The sequence below is a fragment of the Juglans microcarpa x Juglans regia genome, chromosome 1D, assembly GCF_004785595.1.
Source record: "Juglans microcarpa x Juglans regia isolate MS1-56 chromosome 1D, Jm3101_v1.0, whole genome shotgun sequence".
NCBI classification, from domain to species: domain Eukaryota; kingdom Viridiplantae; phylum Streptophyta; class Magnoliopsida; order Fagales; family Juglandaceae; genus Juglans; species Juglans microcarpa x Juglans regia.
In genome coordinates, this window is record NC_054594.1 from 48,639,289 (window position 1) to 48,659,587 (window position 20,299).

The 20,299-nt window shown below is 35.0% G+C and overlaps 2 protein-coding genes across 2 annotated transcripts; one reads left to right on the forward strand and one right to left on the reverse strand.

Moving 5' to 3' along the window:
* The first annotated feature begins 1,459 nt into the window (after positions 1–1,459).
* Positions 1,460–6,137, forward strand: LOC121246988 (glycosylinositol phosphorylceramide mannosyl transferase 1). The gene is made up of 5 exons (XM_041145351.1): positions 1,460–2,002; positions 3,030–3,426; positions 4,029–4,192; positions 4,288–4,358; positions 5,660–6,137. The coding sequence occupies exons 1-5, from the start codon at positions 1,806–1,808 to the stop codon at positions 5,818–5,820; spliced, it is 990 nt and encodes a 329-aa protein (XP_041001285.1). The 5' UTR covers positions 1,460–1,805; the 3' UTR covers positions 5,821–6,137.
* A 1,960-nt stretch (positions 6,138–8,097) lies between these two features.
* On the reverse strand, positions 8,098–9,833 carry LOC121241002 (nematode resistance protein-like HSPRO2). The gene has a single exon (XM_041138927.1). It carries the CDS (start codon positions 9,697–9,699, stop codon positions 8,302–8,304), a length of 1,398 nt encoding a protein of 465 aa, XP_040994861.1. The 5' UTR covers positions 9,700–9,833; the 3' UTR covers positions 8,098–8,301.
* Between the last annotated feature and the right edge of the window lie 10,466 nt (positions 9,834–20,299).

Here is a 20,299-nt window from a genome sequence, read left to right on the forward strand (position 1 = left end):
TATAATTACGAAGAGATAATATAAAAATAAATTCATAAATTTATATGATTTTATATAATACGTTAGATCGTAAAATAAATATAACTTATTATCTTAAGTCATATTAATTTATAAATTTATTTTTATAAAAAAAAAAATTGTTGTGGTTAAAGTGTTTTTCTTTTTTAAAATGTATATACTCACTGTCGTTGCCAAGCTAATTCAATTATTGCCCGAAACTCCACCCCCGTGACAGCAATGTCACCTTGCACAAGGCCCACTCGACATACTACTACACTACATGGTACATACACTCCGTGCCAGATGGGTTTGTAGTGCAGGCAGCCCAGTTGGTCCAAGGAGCCCACAAAATTATTAGTGGTGGACGTCCCAGCACTGGACTTTCAGAGCCGAACATAATTTAAGTTCAAAGTTCTGACCCTTGTGAAACTGATCGTTGAGTTTGGTGTTATTCTGAAACTGAGTTGCATTCATCTATCCATGCTATTAATTTAATTCACTCGTGTCCTTGTATCCACTAACCAGTTATTGTCGTGAAATTCCTCCGAATTATTTTGTCCTGGTCATCCCTCGGACCCTCGATGACTAACGATAGTGGTTATTTTGTGGGCTAGAGTAGAGACCAGTTGGAACGGCCCAACAACTAAATATACATCAAAATGAGGAGGGAGGTTTCAATCTAATTGTGGGCTCCTGACTGCTAATCTGTTTCTGGGCTAGACCCCCTTAAATATAAGATCTTTTGAACAGTCTAACCCCACATAAATATTTACGTAACAGCTGGGCGTACAGTTAATTGAAATTTTTGTATTTTTTTAATATCATTGATTCATTAATATGTAAAAAAAAAAATACATAATTTTATTAATAGTCAATTCCTTAATCATTAAGTAAAAAAAATAAATTAAAATGCACGAACAGTAAAATTGGGAGGACAAACTTATGAGACCATTTAGCATTTTCCTATTTAATATTGTTCTTTTATCTATTTATAATTTGAATAGTCTAATTTGATTAAATTTGATATCTTTTACTCTTTATATTGTGATCCTAGTCAATGTTAATCATATTGCCATACTTGTTATTGGTATTTTGACAATCTCTAGTATAATGTTTGTCAAAACGAAAAGGTTTTAACGGTTACATTTATAAAACAGACTACCAACTAGATTGAAAGAAGAGTAGATACCAAATTGGATAATGGATATAATTCCAGCTTTATCAGATCGACCAAATCTGTACCTCACTACCAACAGAAAGACGAGACGATTCTATAATGCTAGATATAATTTTATAACAGACAAGTTCAGTACAAATTTTTTATAAAAAAAAAAAATGGATTTTATTAAAAAAAAATATAAATTTTACAGTTTTTTTAAATAAAATATACCTTTTTACAAAAACTTACATAAAATTTATCTATTTAAAATTTATACAAATTATTTCTCCTGTGTAAATATCAAGCGGACGCTAACACCGTTTTCACGTCCACTGACCACACACTAAATAATCTCCGTTCCTCTCAATCAGTGGAAGTGTGGAACCTCAATCCCCTTGAACAGTTGAACTTAAGAAGAAGAAGACGTGAGATTTGGCCGTGTCCTTCGACGTGAACGAGTTTTTAGCCCTACGCTTCACCATATTATTCCCTTTTCTCTCTCCAATCACCGGACGGCACCGGCGGGTATAAGAACGGGCCGGTTGTAATCGTATGCATGGATCTTTGTTTTTCTAAAAGAGCAGTGACGAGGGAGGCCAAGTCGACTCGTCCCTGAAACCGCCTCGGACGCGGAGGGATCGTGGTGATGAGAGGAAGCTTTTTGAGCCGTCGCACAGTACAGAGGCTCCGGCAACTGGCGATCGCCACCGTCGGATCAGTCAAGATCGAGCTCGTCCTCTGCTGCTGCATCGCCTTCACGGTGATCGCGCTTCTGAGTCGTGCTTCGGGTTTTACGGGATGGACCAGTCCCGGTGTTGCTTTGGAACGGTTATCTGCTCCACGGTTCGTACAACTAGATACACAAAATACTCTCTGATTAGTAACTTATAATTAATTGGCACTGGTATTGATAACAATTATATATCTGGTGCGTAGGTATATATATATAAAAGTTTATCGTGCATAAAATTTTTGTTTGTATCCATGTTTAATGGATATCTTAAAGAAACAATTAAGTTTGACCATGTCTTGGTGTTTAGATTGGGGATTCATATGGCTTGTTGCAGTTCATTTAGCTTAAGCAGACAAATTTATTCAGTTTTTGTAATAAACTCTAAAACTGTCACCCAAAAGGGAATAAAAGAAGAAGAGAAGAACATCTTTGAACATTTCATGTAAAATAAATACGAAAGTTCTAGTTTGCTTTAAAGCAGCTGGTGCTGGTGTAAAAAATCTAAAGCATTCTTTATGTAAAAGAAAGTGGGAAGTTTCTAATTTTGCTGTAAAGCAGTTGGTGCTGGTGAAAAAAAAAAGGCTCGATTTTTTTCCATGATTTTTTATCATGTAGCCATGGAGTGGGTGGGGGATTGACAGCTGAAAAGAGAAAAGAAGAGGAAAGGTTTTTTATGCATTTTATTTTGGAATGGTATAATATTTTCCGAGGGAGCGATTCTGGATAGTGGTGAAAAGTAAAATATTTCTGATAGAATATACACATCATTAACCTTGCGTTTATTTTTAGTCATTTAGATCTTTGTCAAGCACTTACTTTTAATTTGCTTCTCAAAGAAGCATAAAGTTGAGAGAGAAGTATTCACACTTCACAGTTCACACACTTCATACCCGCTACTGAGAGGACTCGTTGCATTATGAATCAAGAAATCTTTGTAGAAGAATATATTTGTGTAAGAAAATGGAAAGATTGGAGCTTAATGCATGATCACAAAGTTGTGTTGGGGGACAATATATTAATAGGTGGGTTTAACAGGCATATTTGTTTTTCTGGAAATTGTTGGCCATTATATCATTCCTTAAACAGAATACCAGTTCGTATTATGTATTAATGCTGGATGTATATTTTCTCCAACAGGAAAGGATATGCTATTGTAATGAACACATGGAAAAGATATGATCTTTTGAAGCAGTCCATTTCTCACTACTCATCATGTCCTGGACTTGAATCTATTCACATTGTCTGGAGTGAGCCCAATCCTCCATCAGATTCTCTTAAGAAATTTCTAGATCACATTGTACAGTCTAACTCTGGGAACGCGCAACATGTTGAACTAAAGTTTGATGTCAACAAGGAAGACAGTTTGAACAATAGATTTAAAGAGATTAAGGATTTGAAGACAGATGCCGTTTTTTCAATTGACGATGACGTGATATTTCCTTGCTCCTCTGTGGAATTTGCATTTAGTGTATGGCAAAGTGCACCAGATACAATGGTGGGATTTGTACCACGTATACATTGGGTTGATCAATCGGTATGCCTTTAGCGTATATCTATTTCCTCTTTTTCTTGGAACCCCTTATTTCAAATAATTCCTTACCCTCAAGCTAGTTAATCTAAGTTCTTGCCTTTCTATTTATTTGATGTTCATGTTCAATAAAAAAAAAATATGTATTCTGGTAGAAATATACCTGATTCTGGTCACTTCCGATTTCACCACCGCCCCTCCCTCTCTTTGGCAAAGCCATTTATTGTCCACAGTACGGAAGAATATATGTGAAACATATGCCTTATTTGTCACCATTGTTTCTACCCTACCAAATGAAAAGTACATTTTTTCATATAGCACACAGAACAATAAGGAAAAGAAATTTGACAAGTTGTCATAACTTAACTTGTGGATCAATCTGCAGAAGCAAACTTTTCATGAAGCTGTTAATATGGCAGTCTATGACTTATGACTCAAGTGTCAAATCCTGAGCTAAGCCTGGGATTTGAATTTCTGTATCAATTGCATTTATATTGCCCCCATTTATTTTCTGTTGGCATTACCTAGAAGGAATCAAGAAGCTACCTGCATGTTGAATATCTGGATCTGTCAAAACTTGCCATTTTAGTAATTCCATCTCTGTGCAGAAAGGTAGCAGTGATTACTACGTATATGGTGGGTGGTGGTCAGTTTGGTGGACGGGTACATACAGTATGGTACTCTCAAAGGCGGCCTTCTTCCACAAAAAGTATTTGAGTCTGTACACAAATGTAATGTCAGCATCAGTTAGAGAATTCGTAACAAAGAACAGGTTCTTCTCCATCTGCTTAATGCATTACTTGGAATTTGTTTCCGCTGCTTTTGTTGATAGTATATTCATACCAAGTCTTGGAATGGATATTCCAGGAATTGTGAAGATATTGCAATGTCTTTTCTTGTTGCAAATGCCTCAGGTGCTCCCCCAATATGGGTGAAAGGTAAATGCCATACCTGATGCAAATTTGGTTATTGTCATTGGGTTATTTCTCTTTTGCCATTTTTTTTTTTTATAAGTAAGAAAAACTTTATTTAATGAAACTAGGTGAAGCCCATGCACACAGGAAGTATGCAGAAGAAGCACCTAATTACATTCTTTTGCCATTTGGTGGATAAGTATTGAAATTCTTATTATAAGCGTAGAGGAGTGGAGCCCAAGTTCAACGGAAGTAGACAAAATTACACACCTAACTAGCTAAGTTTTTCCTTTTGAGAAACTAGTAGTATCCAATGTCATGCAAATCATAGGAGATATTCATATTATGATAATGAAATCTATTTAGGATGAGAATGTTAAATAATTTTTTTGATGAAAAACAGATGCAGCAACCTCAGAAAGATATTACTTGAAAGCTCATGTGCCATGAGCAATATGTAGGGAGCAGTGGAATTTGGATTGTTATTACACAATGATTATTGCAGATTCAAATATGCTGATCATGTGATTACTGGTCCAAAGTCCCTAAGAAGGAAGCCGGTGTTAGAAATGATCATATGAAAATTTTCCATTGCTATTTGATCTGTCCTCCATTGCCGTTGCCAGTGGAAAATTTAGGTTAGCACTGGCGCCACTGAGCTCTGGCTCAAATGGCATTTACTGAACCCATAAGAATGTATGGGAGGGAGAAGTCATGAATTCAACATCCACCACATTCTAGTATACATTCCCTTACCTTTTTCATTTTTTAAACCGAGGCTTAGAACCAGTATCTTGAAAAACAGAATTATTTCATCTTTTGAGGGATTATCATCTGTTTGGGGAGCAGGTGGGCTGGCCTGGGAAGAAGGTGGGGGGGCACAGGATTTTTTTGCCTCATATCTATTTTTGCCCATAAAGAAAAAGAGGACCGACTCTCTGTGGTACTCAACAGACTATCTTTGTCTTAACCAAATACCAAAACCTCTTTAGTTCTTTGATTTGGTAAAACACCACATTTCTTTTTTGTGCAATCTAGTGTGTCTATATTGAAGTTCAAAGTTTCTATTTTTTATTGCATTTTGAGAACACGTGGATCTTTAATAGTGAATGCATCTACATAATGGTATCTAATTGCCACTTTATAGCGGAAACTGAAAAATATAAGTCAGTTATTTTTTCCCCCCCTAAGAACGATGTAACTAATACTTGGAAAGGTTTTTCCAAGATATTCCTTTCTGCTTATTCTTGGTATTTCACTAGTTTTTTAACATATAATTTTTTGTATAAACTATTTCAAATTTGTTAGTGATGTCATTATTGAAGGTAATATATTTGAGATTGGTTCAACTGGAATCAGTAGCATGGGAGGCCATGGTGAAAGAAGAACCCAATGCGTCAATAGATTTGTTGCAGAGTTTGGGCGAATGCCTTTAGTGTCTACTTCTGTAAAGGCTGTTGATAGCCGCAATGTCTGGTTTTGGTGACACAGCAATGATCCTTCTTTTCAATTGATGAATTTCCACACTGGTTTAGAAAGTTGAGTTATTATTACCTATCAAAAAGAAAATTGAGTTATTCCAAGACAAAAAAGTTTTTTTCTTTTTTGAGCCATTCCACTTCTTATGGGATCCTAAGTTGTAAAATATTGAACTTTCAGTTAGTGTATGGGCAATAGAAGTCATCACATCCGTTGGATTGATTTCATGTATTTTGATTTTGTAACGTGTGGCAGTTGCTGCCATGTGAGATACCTACTAAGATCAACCTTTGAGCAGAATGAAAGACACTACATGGTTGTCTTGTTTTGCTTAAATTCCGCAGTCAACTTTGATATTCTTAAGACCGACATAATCCCAAAGGCGTGATTTAGTAGGAATCTATCGATATGGGCATATCTTTTCTTTTCTTTCTGACACCTAGATTCAGCTTTCCTTAGTGATGTGAAAAATGATTGAAGATAAAAAGGAACTTCTGGATGTGATTTGATGTCATTAATGTATTTCAATTTCACACTTCTGAGTCCTGACTAAATTACGCATAAAAACTATGTTACTTGGTTGCTATGAACTAGTCTAAAGAATGACACGTACTTAAGAAGGGGAGCCCTTTAGAATACCACCAAATAATACTTCAGGAGGCAAGGACAATTCCATCTCTGTCCAAACGGAATAAACTCGCACAAAGAACTTTCCAAGTCTAAGTAAAGGATCGATACCTCCTTGCTTACACGGATCAGCCTGGCTATCAAATAGAAAGACTAACTAAATTAAGGAACCACAAAAGATCATATATCAAACATTTATCTAATAATAGAAAGCCATAAAAGATTCAGAGGTATGCTGGGGCTTTCTTTGGCTCTGCGTTTAGGAATTCCTTCATATCCAGAAATAATCTTTTCGAGGATGGAAAATCGAATACACCTCGACCTGTTCTGTTTCTTATCTGAATGAGACTGACAGTGATACTTTCACACGTAGGGTACCACGTTTGCAGCTGACTTAAAAGAAATTAAGATGGTACCACTGTACCGGCTTCTTTGTTCAGCTTCATATTAATTTGTCGGCAACCAAAAAATAAGGGAATTGAACATGTGAGTGACGGGCTTATAGTCTAGACTCTACACGTGGCCATCCCTACAAATTTTAGTATACTACACGCCAAATATTCATAAATTATCACTTCTTGTCTAAATTATAATTTTACCTTTTAAATTATAAAAAATTACAATTTGTTTTTTGTTTTTTGTTTTTCAATTGTTTTAGTTTTAATAAAGATATTTGTCTCACTTTTTTTGTGTTAAACTAATTTTATTATAATCGATGAAAGTAAGATACGAATGTGATTTGTAATATTATTTTTTGTATAAATAAATTATAAGATAAGAATATGGTTAATAACAGGTAAGAATGTGGTTTGTTTTCAGGATTAAAATTTAAAATTTTGAAAATTTTGAAATTTTAAAATTCTCTCATCTTATCATCATTATAATTTTATTAAATTCTTACATAAAATAAAATAAAAAATTTAATTTTTTTAAATCTTAAAATAAAAATAATATTAAAAAATATATTTTAATAATATTTTATTTAACTTTTTAACTTTAATACCATATATTTTATTTCATGTGATTGGCTTGCGGGAGATATCTCTCAGTTTTCTGCCACCTTCTATTATTCAGCTCCTTGAGCATCTCCTGGACATATATTCTAATTTCTATTGATAAGGTGGTATTCCTTGTTTTAAGGTTAGGAGGTGAGAAAAGAATTTTGTATTTTATTTAAGAGTTTAAAATATTATATTTTAATATTAATATTATTTTAAAATTTAAAAAAGATGAATTGAGATTTAAAAAAATTGAATTATTTATTATATTTTATATGAGAATTTTAAAAAAATATAATGATAAAATAAAATTAAAATTTTGTGTCTCATCCCAATACTAAACCTGCCAAACAACAAGGAACCCTGTTTTTGTGTATTTACTAAATCACTCAAATAACTTGTTCTCTCAACAAATTCCAAGACAAAACTTTATATGATTCTTTATTAAGTTTGGGAGACGTATTTTTTTTCTATGTATAACATTTTTATTAATACTAAAATATCTAATTCAAAATCGTTCAATTGTCATATTGAATTAATTCCTGCTCCATTCTGAACTCGACTTTGGTCTTTAAAATCAAACCTTGTTCTATTGCTTTGTCCATTTATAAATACCAATGCATAATAAATTACACGTTTTTAAGAGTATAATGGAATAATTTTAGTCACCAAGGATTCAAATATTCAGAATTAAGCCAAAAACCGTACAAAGAATTAATTTAACTTTTCAATTCCCATGTGTGTCTAAACCTAACACTTCCCCCTTGATTTCTGAAAACCCGGGTTAGCAACACGACGAGTCAAACAATTTGACTCTCGAGTCAAGCCCAATAAGACTCGCTGGGTCTTCAGTCAGTGTCCATCTATCCAAGTCGCGCTCCACCGTGTTCATGGTTCCAAAAATCCCCCAAAAACGTCTTTGCCGCATCCAAACTCGGGAAATATGTCGGCTCAAGGAAGATCTGACTCAGCGGGTCACACGAATCTGAGCTCACTACGACTCGGTTCGCGCTCGCCTCCAAGCTCCCCATCACAACCACGAGCAGTTGCTTGTACGCGTAGAAGAATCTCTTCATAGCCGACTCGATAGACTGCAAAGCCTGAAGCAGGTGAATCTTCTCCATCTTCTTCTCGCTGTAGGTCTTCATCGCCGCCTCCTGGACCCTGGGCCCACCCATGGGGTCAACCTCAACGCCGAGAATGTACGGCACCTTGTGCTTCAGATCCTTGCAATGCCTCGCGATCTCCACTAGCCCCTTCGATCTGAAGCAAAACGGTCCCTCTTCGTTGGAGGACTTGATGCTCAATCGGTTCTTGAGCCTGAGAAAATCGTCCGGGTCCATCAAGAGGTGTAAATCCTCGATATCGGCCAGAAGCTTCCAGATCCGTTCGATCAGATAGCAATCGCTCGCGGCTCTTTCAAAATCTTTGTTTTCGATTCGCTCTGTGATTCGCTTCAAGAGCTGTTGCGACACGTAGATCCACGACTCCAGGATTTGGTGCGTGGTGTAGAGCGTCTGGTTCTCGTAGTTGTCGATGTGTTCGTACGGAGTCTTCTTTAGAGAGTGGAGTTCGCTCGGCTTGCAAATCAGATCGTACTCGAGGTTCGGCTTACTTGCGAGGTTTGGCTCTCCCAAACCGAGAGTGTATGGACAATTGTGCATCTCGCACTCGATGGAGTAGAGGATCTTCTGCGCGATGCGCTCTGATTTATGCCACGTGGCAAGCCGAGGAAGCAAGCTGGCCTCGCTGGTGCGGCTCACCACGGTCGTCTCACCTGGAATCTTCCACACCTCGGCGTAGCTCCCATCGCGAGCCAAGACGCCACTCGAAGACCTGAGATCGACGATAGGAGCTGTTCCACGTGTCGCACCGTCTTGTTCGTCATCCTCGCAGAGATTGGCAATGATCTCTATCTGAGACGTTGCGAGCGACTCGAGCCTCCGCCTCCACTCGCGCCGGTTCGTATACGGCCTCGGATCCGACAAGAACGTCGAGACGAACCGGAACGAAATCTCTAAAGCCTGCAAGGTCGGTTTCAAAACAGATTCGTTTTTCCAAGTTGGAAACTCTTCGGAACTCCATAGTTTCCGAAGCTCCGGGAGGCGAAGATAGTTATCGTAAGAGGAGCATACGACAGCATTAGCGGCGGATATTTCGGCAGCACGAAAGGATGGCGGAATGGAGACTTGGAGTTTGTTGGAGAGTTTGGGGGATTTGGCGGATGAGACGGTCTTTGCCTTCCACTCTAAATCAACCATGTTTGAACTGCGAAATCGAAACCAAAACGGAGTAAAAATTTGAATCGTAATTTAAGATTTTGTGGGAATTTGAGGAATTGAGAGACAGAAAGGGGTATTTATAGTGGATACGAGGAAAATTGAATAGCCAGCCAGCCGAAAGGCGTGTGGACTGAAGGTACGAATATGAATACAAACATTAAAAAACGAGGAATTTGAAAGACGCGGGTGGTCGTCTACAAACATTAAAAAACGAAAAAAAAAATAAAAAAAAAAAAAAACAAACGGCACATGTATGTACCCTATCCATTTCACCTAACGTAGAAGGTGCTCGAGCGCGTTGTACGCTTAAGAAGGAAGCTGCCCTTCGTCGTAATCTAGGAACAGTATCGTTGAAGTTGGACCTGGGTCATTGTACGTTGTTGTTCGATTAGTCCGCGTAGGAGGCTAATGTTCTAGATCCCACAGCTTTGCATCTTTTTGTTTTAACTTTTGTTCGTGGTGTAGAAATTAGAATGCAGTCATGTTTAGCCACGTGTTATGATGGGCTGGACCAAGTAACGTTGGGGGGTTGGGTCTAAAGGGATGCATGTTATAGTAAGCAGCGCAGCCAAGGAACAACATTTGATCTTTTCCTAGGATGCTTCGTCGGTGTTCTTTACCGAGTCCATTGTTGATAAAATTGTTTACGAATGTATCGTCGTCGGTTTACCAGGTATAGGAAACTCAGGAATTTGTCCCTGTTTACAGGGGAAGAAAAAAAATACTGCAGCGGTGCAGATGCAGCCTAGCCAGCTGATTAATATATTAATTTCAGCCCTTTGATATACGGAAGGTGCAAAGATTTTCTAAGATTTCATGCGCCCGCATCGGGAATAAAAGCTGAAACCAAATGGGCTTTTTTGTCGGAATTAAATTTATGGCAAATACTGATTAAAATCAAAAGAAGCGATAATGATAACGCCGATATAATGGAGCTAGTCCATTTAGATTCCACCTTTTCGGATGGTGAAACGACAAAGCATATTAATATATACATCAGCAACTTGATCATGTTTAGGATAAGATAAGAGGTTAGAGCAGATGGATTTGATTGTACTTTCTTCATTAAACTACTTTTGAGTCCAAAATATTGGCTCCATGTTAAAAACCAGAAAACAAAAAAAGAGTTTGTTTTTTTTTATTTCCCGTTGATTGTTAGGTTCGTTCCATCAATATTCCATCTTGTTAGCATGAAAGTAAGGATTAAGACCCACCATTAGGAAATCATATGCAAACATATTCCTCCATCCAAAGTCGATGAACCTGCTCAAACAAACAAACAAACAAACCAAGCAACAAAACTACGAAACTCTTCCTTTTTCTTTTGGGTTCTTTTTCCTTATACCCAATTATCAATAAAGAGTCCAATTCAAGGGGTTCACATGACAATAATCGCCGTTCCTCTCTCAACCTTTTTTTTTTAATTGATCCCATAGTGTGTCAAAATCATGTGTAACTTCATCCAACTAGCAATAATGAAGAGCCATTGATCAAAATAAAGGGATCGATCAAATAATTGAATTCCCCTGAAGTTACTAGCATCTTGTTTTGGTGTCAATGCAAGAGATGGTTTTATTGATCTCTTGATTTATGGATGTCCTAGTGTCTTTTTTTAGTGTCGATATAAGGGATGGTGTTATTGATTTATTGATAATTTTCCTTGGATATGAGCTTGTTTATCACGGTATTCATTCGTCATGAGTGAGGATTCTTAATAAATTTGGGTGGTGTCACTCTTAGACAGAAAAAAAAATAAAAATTGTAGAACGCCCCTCTCTCAACCACAAAAAATAATCTTTTTCTTACAAAATCCACAGCTATGATTTACAGCGTCAGGTTAGTAAAACATAACGAGTAACTAATGTCACGTTTATCGTATCGTATACTCTCAATAGTTATGTTAACAAGAAAAATTAATAATTTTCAAAAGCCTCCATTTCAGATCAGTGGAAGTGGTTCACGTTGGTTTTGGTCTTTTGGATAAAGCCTAAAGCCTCCATTCCTTTTGTCCGTTTCTCACACTGCCCACAATTCAAAGGTTGGCGAAAGAAAGAAGCTTCACAGTTGGACTCGACCCCTCCGTGTTTACCGCTTCAACTCCGCCAATCCCACTGCATTTGATTGGTACACGTGTCGGTCAATATATGTGCTTGCCTCAATTGAGGCGATGACTCCAGACGTATATAGTAGTTAGTGGCCTATGGTCTGGCTTGGCTCCAACTCGGCGATTCTTTTTTGGCCAACTAATAACGCGGGAAGACATGTGACATGGCCCCATTCCCAGACACGTGGCATGTAAATCACGTGCGCCACCCACTATCATCCACTCTACCTGTTTGACATAGGTGGACAGATCGAGTCCCATTGGCGGTGCCAAACCAGCGCTCTCGATCATGACGCGTGGCATGTACGGTTGGACATTGAACGGTTAGTTGGCTTGCACGACTAGCAAGGGACATGCGTCGTTGAACAAGGTGGCCACTTATTTGTATACTAAATAAGACATTTATTTTTTATTTGTTCTTTGAACTTAGGAAGAATGGCAAACCGATCAATAATAAATGTTTGAGTTTCTTTTATTTGACTTTGAAGGGAGTCAAAGGTGATGTTGCAGAGGTTTCCTGGCAACGAAGCATGTTTTGGGGCCGATAATGGGGCATTACCTACATCATCCATCCAGAATGCGGGATTGTCCCATTTGCACGTTTTCTCGGAGATAGGGATGAATCTGAGTTTCTGGCATATGCTTGAGCTCTTGTTTCTCTACCTTATCCGGATTCCGATTTTAAGTACATGTTTTTTTTTAAAAAAAATAATAATTGATTTAATATTTAATATTAATATTTTTTAATCATTTAACTAAAAGACTATAATTCAAATTTCAACCATCCTTGTCCAAAGTATCTGGTCAAGGAAAAGAATAGATGATGCGTTGAAGGAGAGAGAGAGACCAGTGCTAACAGACTGTTGATGAATGTGCCATTGGATTGAACATCACGTCGTGTTAGGCTAACGGAAATTTCTATCCTTCTGATTTTGAACAATTTGATTTCATATCCGCACTGCACAAATAACTGTAGCATTAATTATATTGATGTGATCTACTGCTATTTTGTTTCCATCCAATACATTATGTCGCAGAAAGGACTCTCCTGTAAGGATAAATATGAAAAAAAAAATCTTGAAATTTAAGACTGAGATGTTATAAATTAAATAATGAAAATAAAAGCATGAATCGGATAGAAAGTAACACTAATTAAAATAAGAAGACTATATATAAACTTCAAATCATGTCAATAGTTTATAAAAAAAAAAATAAAAAATCATGTCAATAGTACCATACAGCCAAAGTTTGTTACTAAAGAGACTGACTTTATATATTATTTCTTGGTCATCGAAACATGATCAGGAGTCCACCATAAATGATGGAGCGTTCGCATTGGAATATCCAAATGCAACAGCTCAAATGGCTAATAATATATAAAAATAGGCTGCATTTAATTATGCAAGCGTAAAATCAAATGATTTTTAGTTATAGTAATTCAACTCATTCAGTCATACTTGATTTAATATTATAATTCAATTAAATGTTTGTTTATTATTTTCTTCTTCTATCTCTCCCCTCAATTTTCCCAATGTGAAGTAGATGTTTTTCCAGTCTAGCTTCTGTACAAAGTGCATCAAGTCCAGTAAAAAAATAAATATTGACATAGAACAAAAAAATTAATATTGCAAAAATATTAATATTTTCATGTAGCTCTAAATAAAAAAAATAATAATAATAAAAAATTGAAAGAAATATTATTAAATTTATAATATTTTATTATTATTTTAATTAATAGATGGATAATCTAATTTGAGAATAAGTTTTAAGTGGAATAGTCAAATACAAAATCATGTTATATTATATAAATTTTACATTTACATATGCATAATCCAATACTAATGTTCTTGGACTTGGACTACCTAAAGTTTGTAGTCATGACACTTGAATTAGTTATGATTGGCTTGGGCAGATATTTTAGCATTGGTCCTGCATGCGTACGTCATGCTTAGCATTAATATATGTTATTCGTCTTTAAGATAACTTCAAATTGTCACTTCCGGCACCAAAGTCAAAAGTAAAATATGAGCAACGGCATATGTCGGCATTGCTGTAGCTATAATAATGATAGACAATTCATGCTTAGGGAAATTAAATTAATAAAGAATAAATATATATTCACGACTTGGCTGGCTGAATGTTCCTGACCAACGATCATGTTTTAGCGGTCCGGATGAGAACAAATATATAAATATATTAGATATATTAAATATTATATGCGAGTGATAAGACCAGTTTGCCTCCTTATTGGAAGTCAAACATGGAAAAACACGGAAATAATTAATTTTGAATGGGCCTGTTCTTTAGAAGAGGGATCTACTCGGTAAGTTTCTCTCGAATGAAGATTATTCTTTAGCATTTCCGCACGTCATGTTAGCTCGTGTCCGGTTCAAATTTAAAGACTACGTAGCTAGGCTATACACATCGAACAAATCCGACAAGCAAGCAGGAGTTGGTCAAGTCAACTGTTAAAAACACAAGTGTCAAGTGTTTAGAGCACTCTCAATGCATTATTTATCCTATTTTTTAAAATGTATTATCAAATTTTTTACTTTTATTTTATATACTGACTTTTATAATATAGCATATATAAACTTATTCATTTTTCTTCACATCATTTAAATATTTTACTTTTTAATATTTTTTTATTTATTTCAAATATTTTCTTTAACTACTAATAATATCTTCATATCTTTTGATATTTGCAAGATCTCCTCAAATACAATATCATATAATTATATTTTATTTTAAATTAATCTAAATTTATAAATTAAACCAAAATATCAATTAATTCAAAAAATAGAAAAAAGAGATTATATAATGAAAATATAATCAAAGTATATTATGAAAATATTCATTCTCGATAATTGTAAAAGAATATTCTTAAGATAATTATTCGATATATTCTGTGAATATCCATTTTCAATAATTGTGAAAGAATATTCTTACTATATTCTTTAATATGTCATGAGAATATACATTTGGTTTTCTCAAAACTTCAAATATAAACAACACCATTTGTTTATAAAGTTTCATCAACATCTTCATTTCCATTTCTTTACACAATTATTATAATTTTTCTTTCTATATAATTCTTATGGATCCCGTCTCAAAATGAAAACTTAAAGATTGCAGGAAATACAACAACGAGTGTTTGAAAAAATTTGTTAAAGTTGTCATTAGTATTTTCTCTAACGATTAGCATTTTCTCCTATGAGTACTTAAGATCACCAAATGACAGCGATATTGATAGATTGCTCATAGTTGGAGAAAGTCGTGGGTTTCTTGGGATGTTAGAGAGTATTGATTACATGCATTGGAAATGAAAAAATTGTCTAAGTGCATGGAAATGAATGTATTGTGATCACATTTATGAACCAATGATAATTATAGAAGCCATAGCGTCATACAACCTTTAGATATGACATGCATTCTTTGGATTACCAGACTTTCATAATGACATTAATGTCCTAGAACATTATTTTGTTTTTAGAGAGTTGGCTAAAGGATATGCTCTAAATGTCAACTACTCAATAAATGGAAATGAATAATCAATGGAATATTATCTTGCTGATGGTATATATTCTTTGTGGATGACGTTTGTCAAAACAATCCATGCTCCACATGGAAATTAAAAAAAAAAAAAAAAACAGCTTGTTGTAACTCAAGAATCAACAAGAAAGATGTAGAACTATCATTTGGAGTGTTTCAAACTCGATTTGCAATTGTATGCGGACTTGCACGATTTTCTGATCGACAAACGCTAAAAGAAATTATGATAGCATGCATAATTTTGCATAATATGATCGTAGAAGATGAGCGACATTCTTATCTTCAAGTAAAAGACTTTGTCTGTGAACAAAACGATGAAATATCCCAAGAGCTAATGTCCCATGAGCATGCAGATGAATTTGTAAATTTCATTCACTATCATCTCATTCGAGATCAAGGACTTCATTCTCAACTCCAACCGGATCTTATCGAACATTTATGACAAATATATAGTCAATCTTAGGTACTTGTATTTTACATTTCACTATATTTAGCCTAATATTATATTCTTGTTTTGTACAAGATGTAACCTTAACTTCAAAAAACTATATATGCATGTATGGTTGTGTTATTTAATTTCTAGTATTCTCACTAGTCATTTTATTAAATAAGTGATATGTTAGACTCAATTTTAATTTTGAACGGTTTATTACATAGTACTTCCTGCACCCACCTGCCTTTAGACTATTAAGACATGTATGGTTGTGCAGTAGCATGATTAAAAATTTAAAGCACTTGTGTGGATCACATACAATTGGTCCTATTTTTTCCATCTACTAAATCACAAGTTTCAAAACAGGAGGATTGTATTCATTCCATGACATTTGCCTAGACAAGTAGAAACAGAAAAATGCTATACATTATGACATTATCTCATAAATTTAAGAACGGAGAAGCCAGCATTATCCTAGAAAAATACTATACATTGTGACATTTCTAATTGAGTAGAATCAGGACATATACTCTAACACTTGAGTATATAAAGAACTAAGTAAACTAAGACAAAGAATAGGCATGCAAGTTGACCCCATAGAAACAGGACATATACTCCAACATTCATCCAAGAACTAAGTAAACTAAGACAAAGAAACAGGACATATACTCCAACATTCATCCAAATAATATTCATTCCATGATCCACATAACACACGAAGCAACTCATTCATGCTCATTCATTTACATAATACTCTCAAATCATTAACAACAACACTTTAGTTCCCATAAGAAGTCATGGTTTAGTGTGCCACCATCATAATTTCCCCAAAAGAGAACACATTAGACTATTGAGACAGTTTAGTGTACGAATTGTGCTGTGTTCTATACCCAAAAAAAAAAAAAAAAAATCAAAATATAACTATCCACTAAGTGCATTGTGGCTTCAGATTTGTGCTGTGTTATATACAAAAAACTATCAAAGTAGAAGTTCCAAAATGTGGCTGCATTTGTGGCAAGTTTGTGCTGTTTTCTATACAAAAAACTATCAAATGAGCATTCCCAAAAGTGGTTGCAATGATACCTTTCACAAACTGTTCATTTGCAGCCCAGACCAAACCCAGTCATGGTTTTGTAGAATTTTGTCTCTCAAGTATTTCCAATTGGAGGCTACGGAAATACTCTTGCTACATTGGAGGCAAATTTGAGGTGTCCATCCTCATAATTTTCTTATCTTCTCTCCGTTGATTTAAATCAAGCCTCTCTTTTGTAAGGCGGATAATCTCTTTCCTATATTCTCCTTTCTCAACATTTACTGCTCTTCTTCTCCTCTCTCATCTCAGTCACCAAATCAGCAAGATTGGAAGATGTACTATCTTGCCTCTTTCGCTTCTTTTTAGTCTCCTTTCCAATGGGTCTCTCTAGACCCATATTTATAGATGGAGATAGGGTGTCTTCATCTAGACATGTAAACTCTGGCACATGAGCATCTAGGGTACTAATATTCTCTTAGTTTTCATTGTACCCTCAGCCACAGTCTGTTTCCATTTTGGATGGTGTCTTAGAATAGTTCAACAACGAAGAAAGTTAAATGTTGTAGACTGATTACTTCGATAGAGCTCATTTGCTTGCTCAATCTAAAAAATCAGTAAATGAGATGTAAAATATATCTAATACAATGTCTTTTAAACGATAAAATTAAAAGATATTGGTTGTGCACCTTATCTTGCTCAGTAACCCCACTTGGAGACCTTCATTCGATTTAAGCTAAGGCCACACAAAACTTATTTGTAGCATGTTGGATGGTTGACCATCTATTTGTGAGAGAGTTAGAACTACGTTCACAACATGTGGATTTTTTATTTTTCTTGTAATATTCATGTACTCTAGCCCAAAATGAATGTTTAGATTAATCAACCTCACTGATTGGGTCCAAACTAGTATTAAGCCAAGCTGACACTAGTAAGTTGTCCTCTTCTAGATAAAGTTTCATTTTCTAGATTTTTTTTTTTTTTTTTTTTTTTTTTTTTTTTTTTTCTGGCAGTTGCTTGTTTTGGGTTGGGAGGAGCAACTTGAGATTCTAAGTGATTCAAAGATGTGAGGAGGTAGTTATTGTAGATTTATTTCACCTCTTGTAAGAGGATAGTGAAGGAATGAACTCCATGGAGTCGTGAATTCATCGTTCAAAGGAAAAAAAAAAAAAAAAAATAAAATAAAATGGGATCATGGAATTCAATCAAACTCAATTAAAAAGTTTGTGAAATTCTAAATTTTCATAAGTACCACATGTTTTGATAAAAAATAAAATAAAGTCAGACATTCTTTGTTACCCATCTTATCAAATGGGGATACTAACACGGCAAGATAGTGGTGGACAAAAAAAAAAAAGGAAGCTGATTACACGAATGGTGCTAGTACTTGGATATATAAACCTTGTTTCAGGAAAACCTTAGGCTTTAGTTTAGGCATATTTCCTTCTATGTTAGTAAATGGCGTCACCAAAATATAAATTGATTCAACAAATAATGAGAGAATATATTGACAACTGTTAAGCATGGATATGTGTTATTTAAATTCATTAAATTTCACTAAGCCAACCATTTTTGTTAAGACAGTGCTGCATGCCTTGGATATATTCTATCCACTTCTATTAAATAACATACAACCTTGTTGAACCAACCACTTCCATTGCCATAAAAGAGCAAAAATGGTTGAATCACAAAAATAAGATATTTTACGGCAAAAATAAAAATTTTGTGATGCTAAAAATAAGCTCTTTTATTTAATAAGGGTTGAACAAAATTAAATAAAATTCTGTGATGCTAAATTAGCTCTTTAACCACAAAAATAAAATACCTTAAATTAGCTCACCCTTTACATTACTTAAATTAGCTCTTTTACGACAAAATAATAAATTTTGGAAACTCCTTTATGATCTTTATTTATACAAAAAGATTAAAAAAATTTGTTCAACACGCACCTATGCTTAATTTTACTGGCCTGAACAACATAAATTATTCAATATAATCACACAATTTCTTGCAAGAGTGCTATCAATAAGAACTGAACCAATTTTGGGATGTATTCCAAAGATGCAATGTGAGAGTAGATATCACAATTTGAGGACAACTTGCACAGAATTTTGATAGATACCTATTTTTGCTCACAAATGCTAACAACAACTGAGATCCAAGTTTTTGAGCTTTTACATCATGCAGATGAAGTGCATCCTTCAAAGTTGAATTTATCTAAATATTGAAGCAAAGTTTTTTGGAGTCACAAATGGTCAGCATTTAAGGCATACAAATAAGCACCAGTACCAAGTGGAAGAAAGCGAGAAAAAATCATATTGTGGACCTTGTGGACAGGGCTCTAGTGGATGGGAAAGAACGATGGGTCTTGGAGATCACAAAATTCAGGAGCATGCAAACAGCCAACAGGGGAGGTACAACACCACACATTGAAATTGCATTTCGCCACACAAATACAACAAATAGAAGGGGGTTTTTAACTAAATGCAATCAGACCTAACAAGTGCTACGAGTTTGAAGAGGTAGAAGCTGCCGTCCCAAGCAAAATCTAACAAAAAACCCTAAATATGCGACCATCCCCAAATTTGAAGAAGAAAAAACTCCAAAAAATACCAACATGCTCGAAAATCCAAGATTTCATCAAAATCATCACATAACTTATTAGAAGGAGAATAAAGAGATTGAGAGAGAAGAGGTTGAACCATACCCAAAACCCACTCGGAATAGGAGCTGCAACGGGGACAATTTTTTTAGAAGCTTTGCCTTAGGCGGACGACAGGATGCTTGAACCAGAATTGTAGCAATTTGAAGCAGCAAGCTGTGATTGATGGAAGACAAGCAGACCCCAACTATGAGGAAAGGAAGACGCGCGAAATAAACAGATAGGCTGAAAGGGGATAAAATGAAATAAAGTGAATTTCGATAGTGGAGAAGAAAGTACAAATATGAGAGAGAGATGATTTTAAAACAAGACACAATGGTGAACAATGCAAGCTAAGTGTAGCGGTAATACTGTAGCAAATTGGAAATTACAGATGAAATACATCATCCGTTGGACGACACTTAAGACTGATTTCTTCAAATTTTACAGAAATATGGGTTTGTGAACATGGATGATGAGAGATGATAAAACATAATTGCAGATTGTTTTGTGGACCATTGAAAAAACGAAATTGTCAAACATTATATTCAAAATAAGAGTATTTTTATGTAGTAATTTATAAAATAATTATAAAGATATCTTTATTTTAAAACATAATTGTGAAAACAGTTATATAAAAATTATTAAAATACCCAAATTCTAGTGGGGGATACCAAATAACATAATTGGATTTTGCATTCCAACTTGTAAGGAATGAATATTGAACCGAACGGAGCTCGTTAAACGGGCCCAACACTTATCGTATAGGCTAGCCCATGATGAATAATACCTTTCCGTTTCTTTTTTGGGACGGGACAC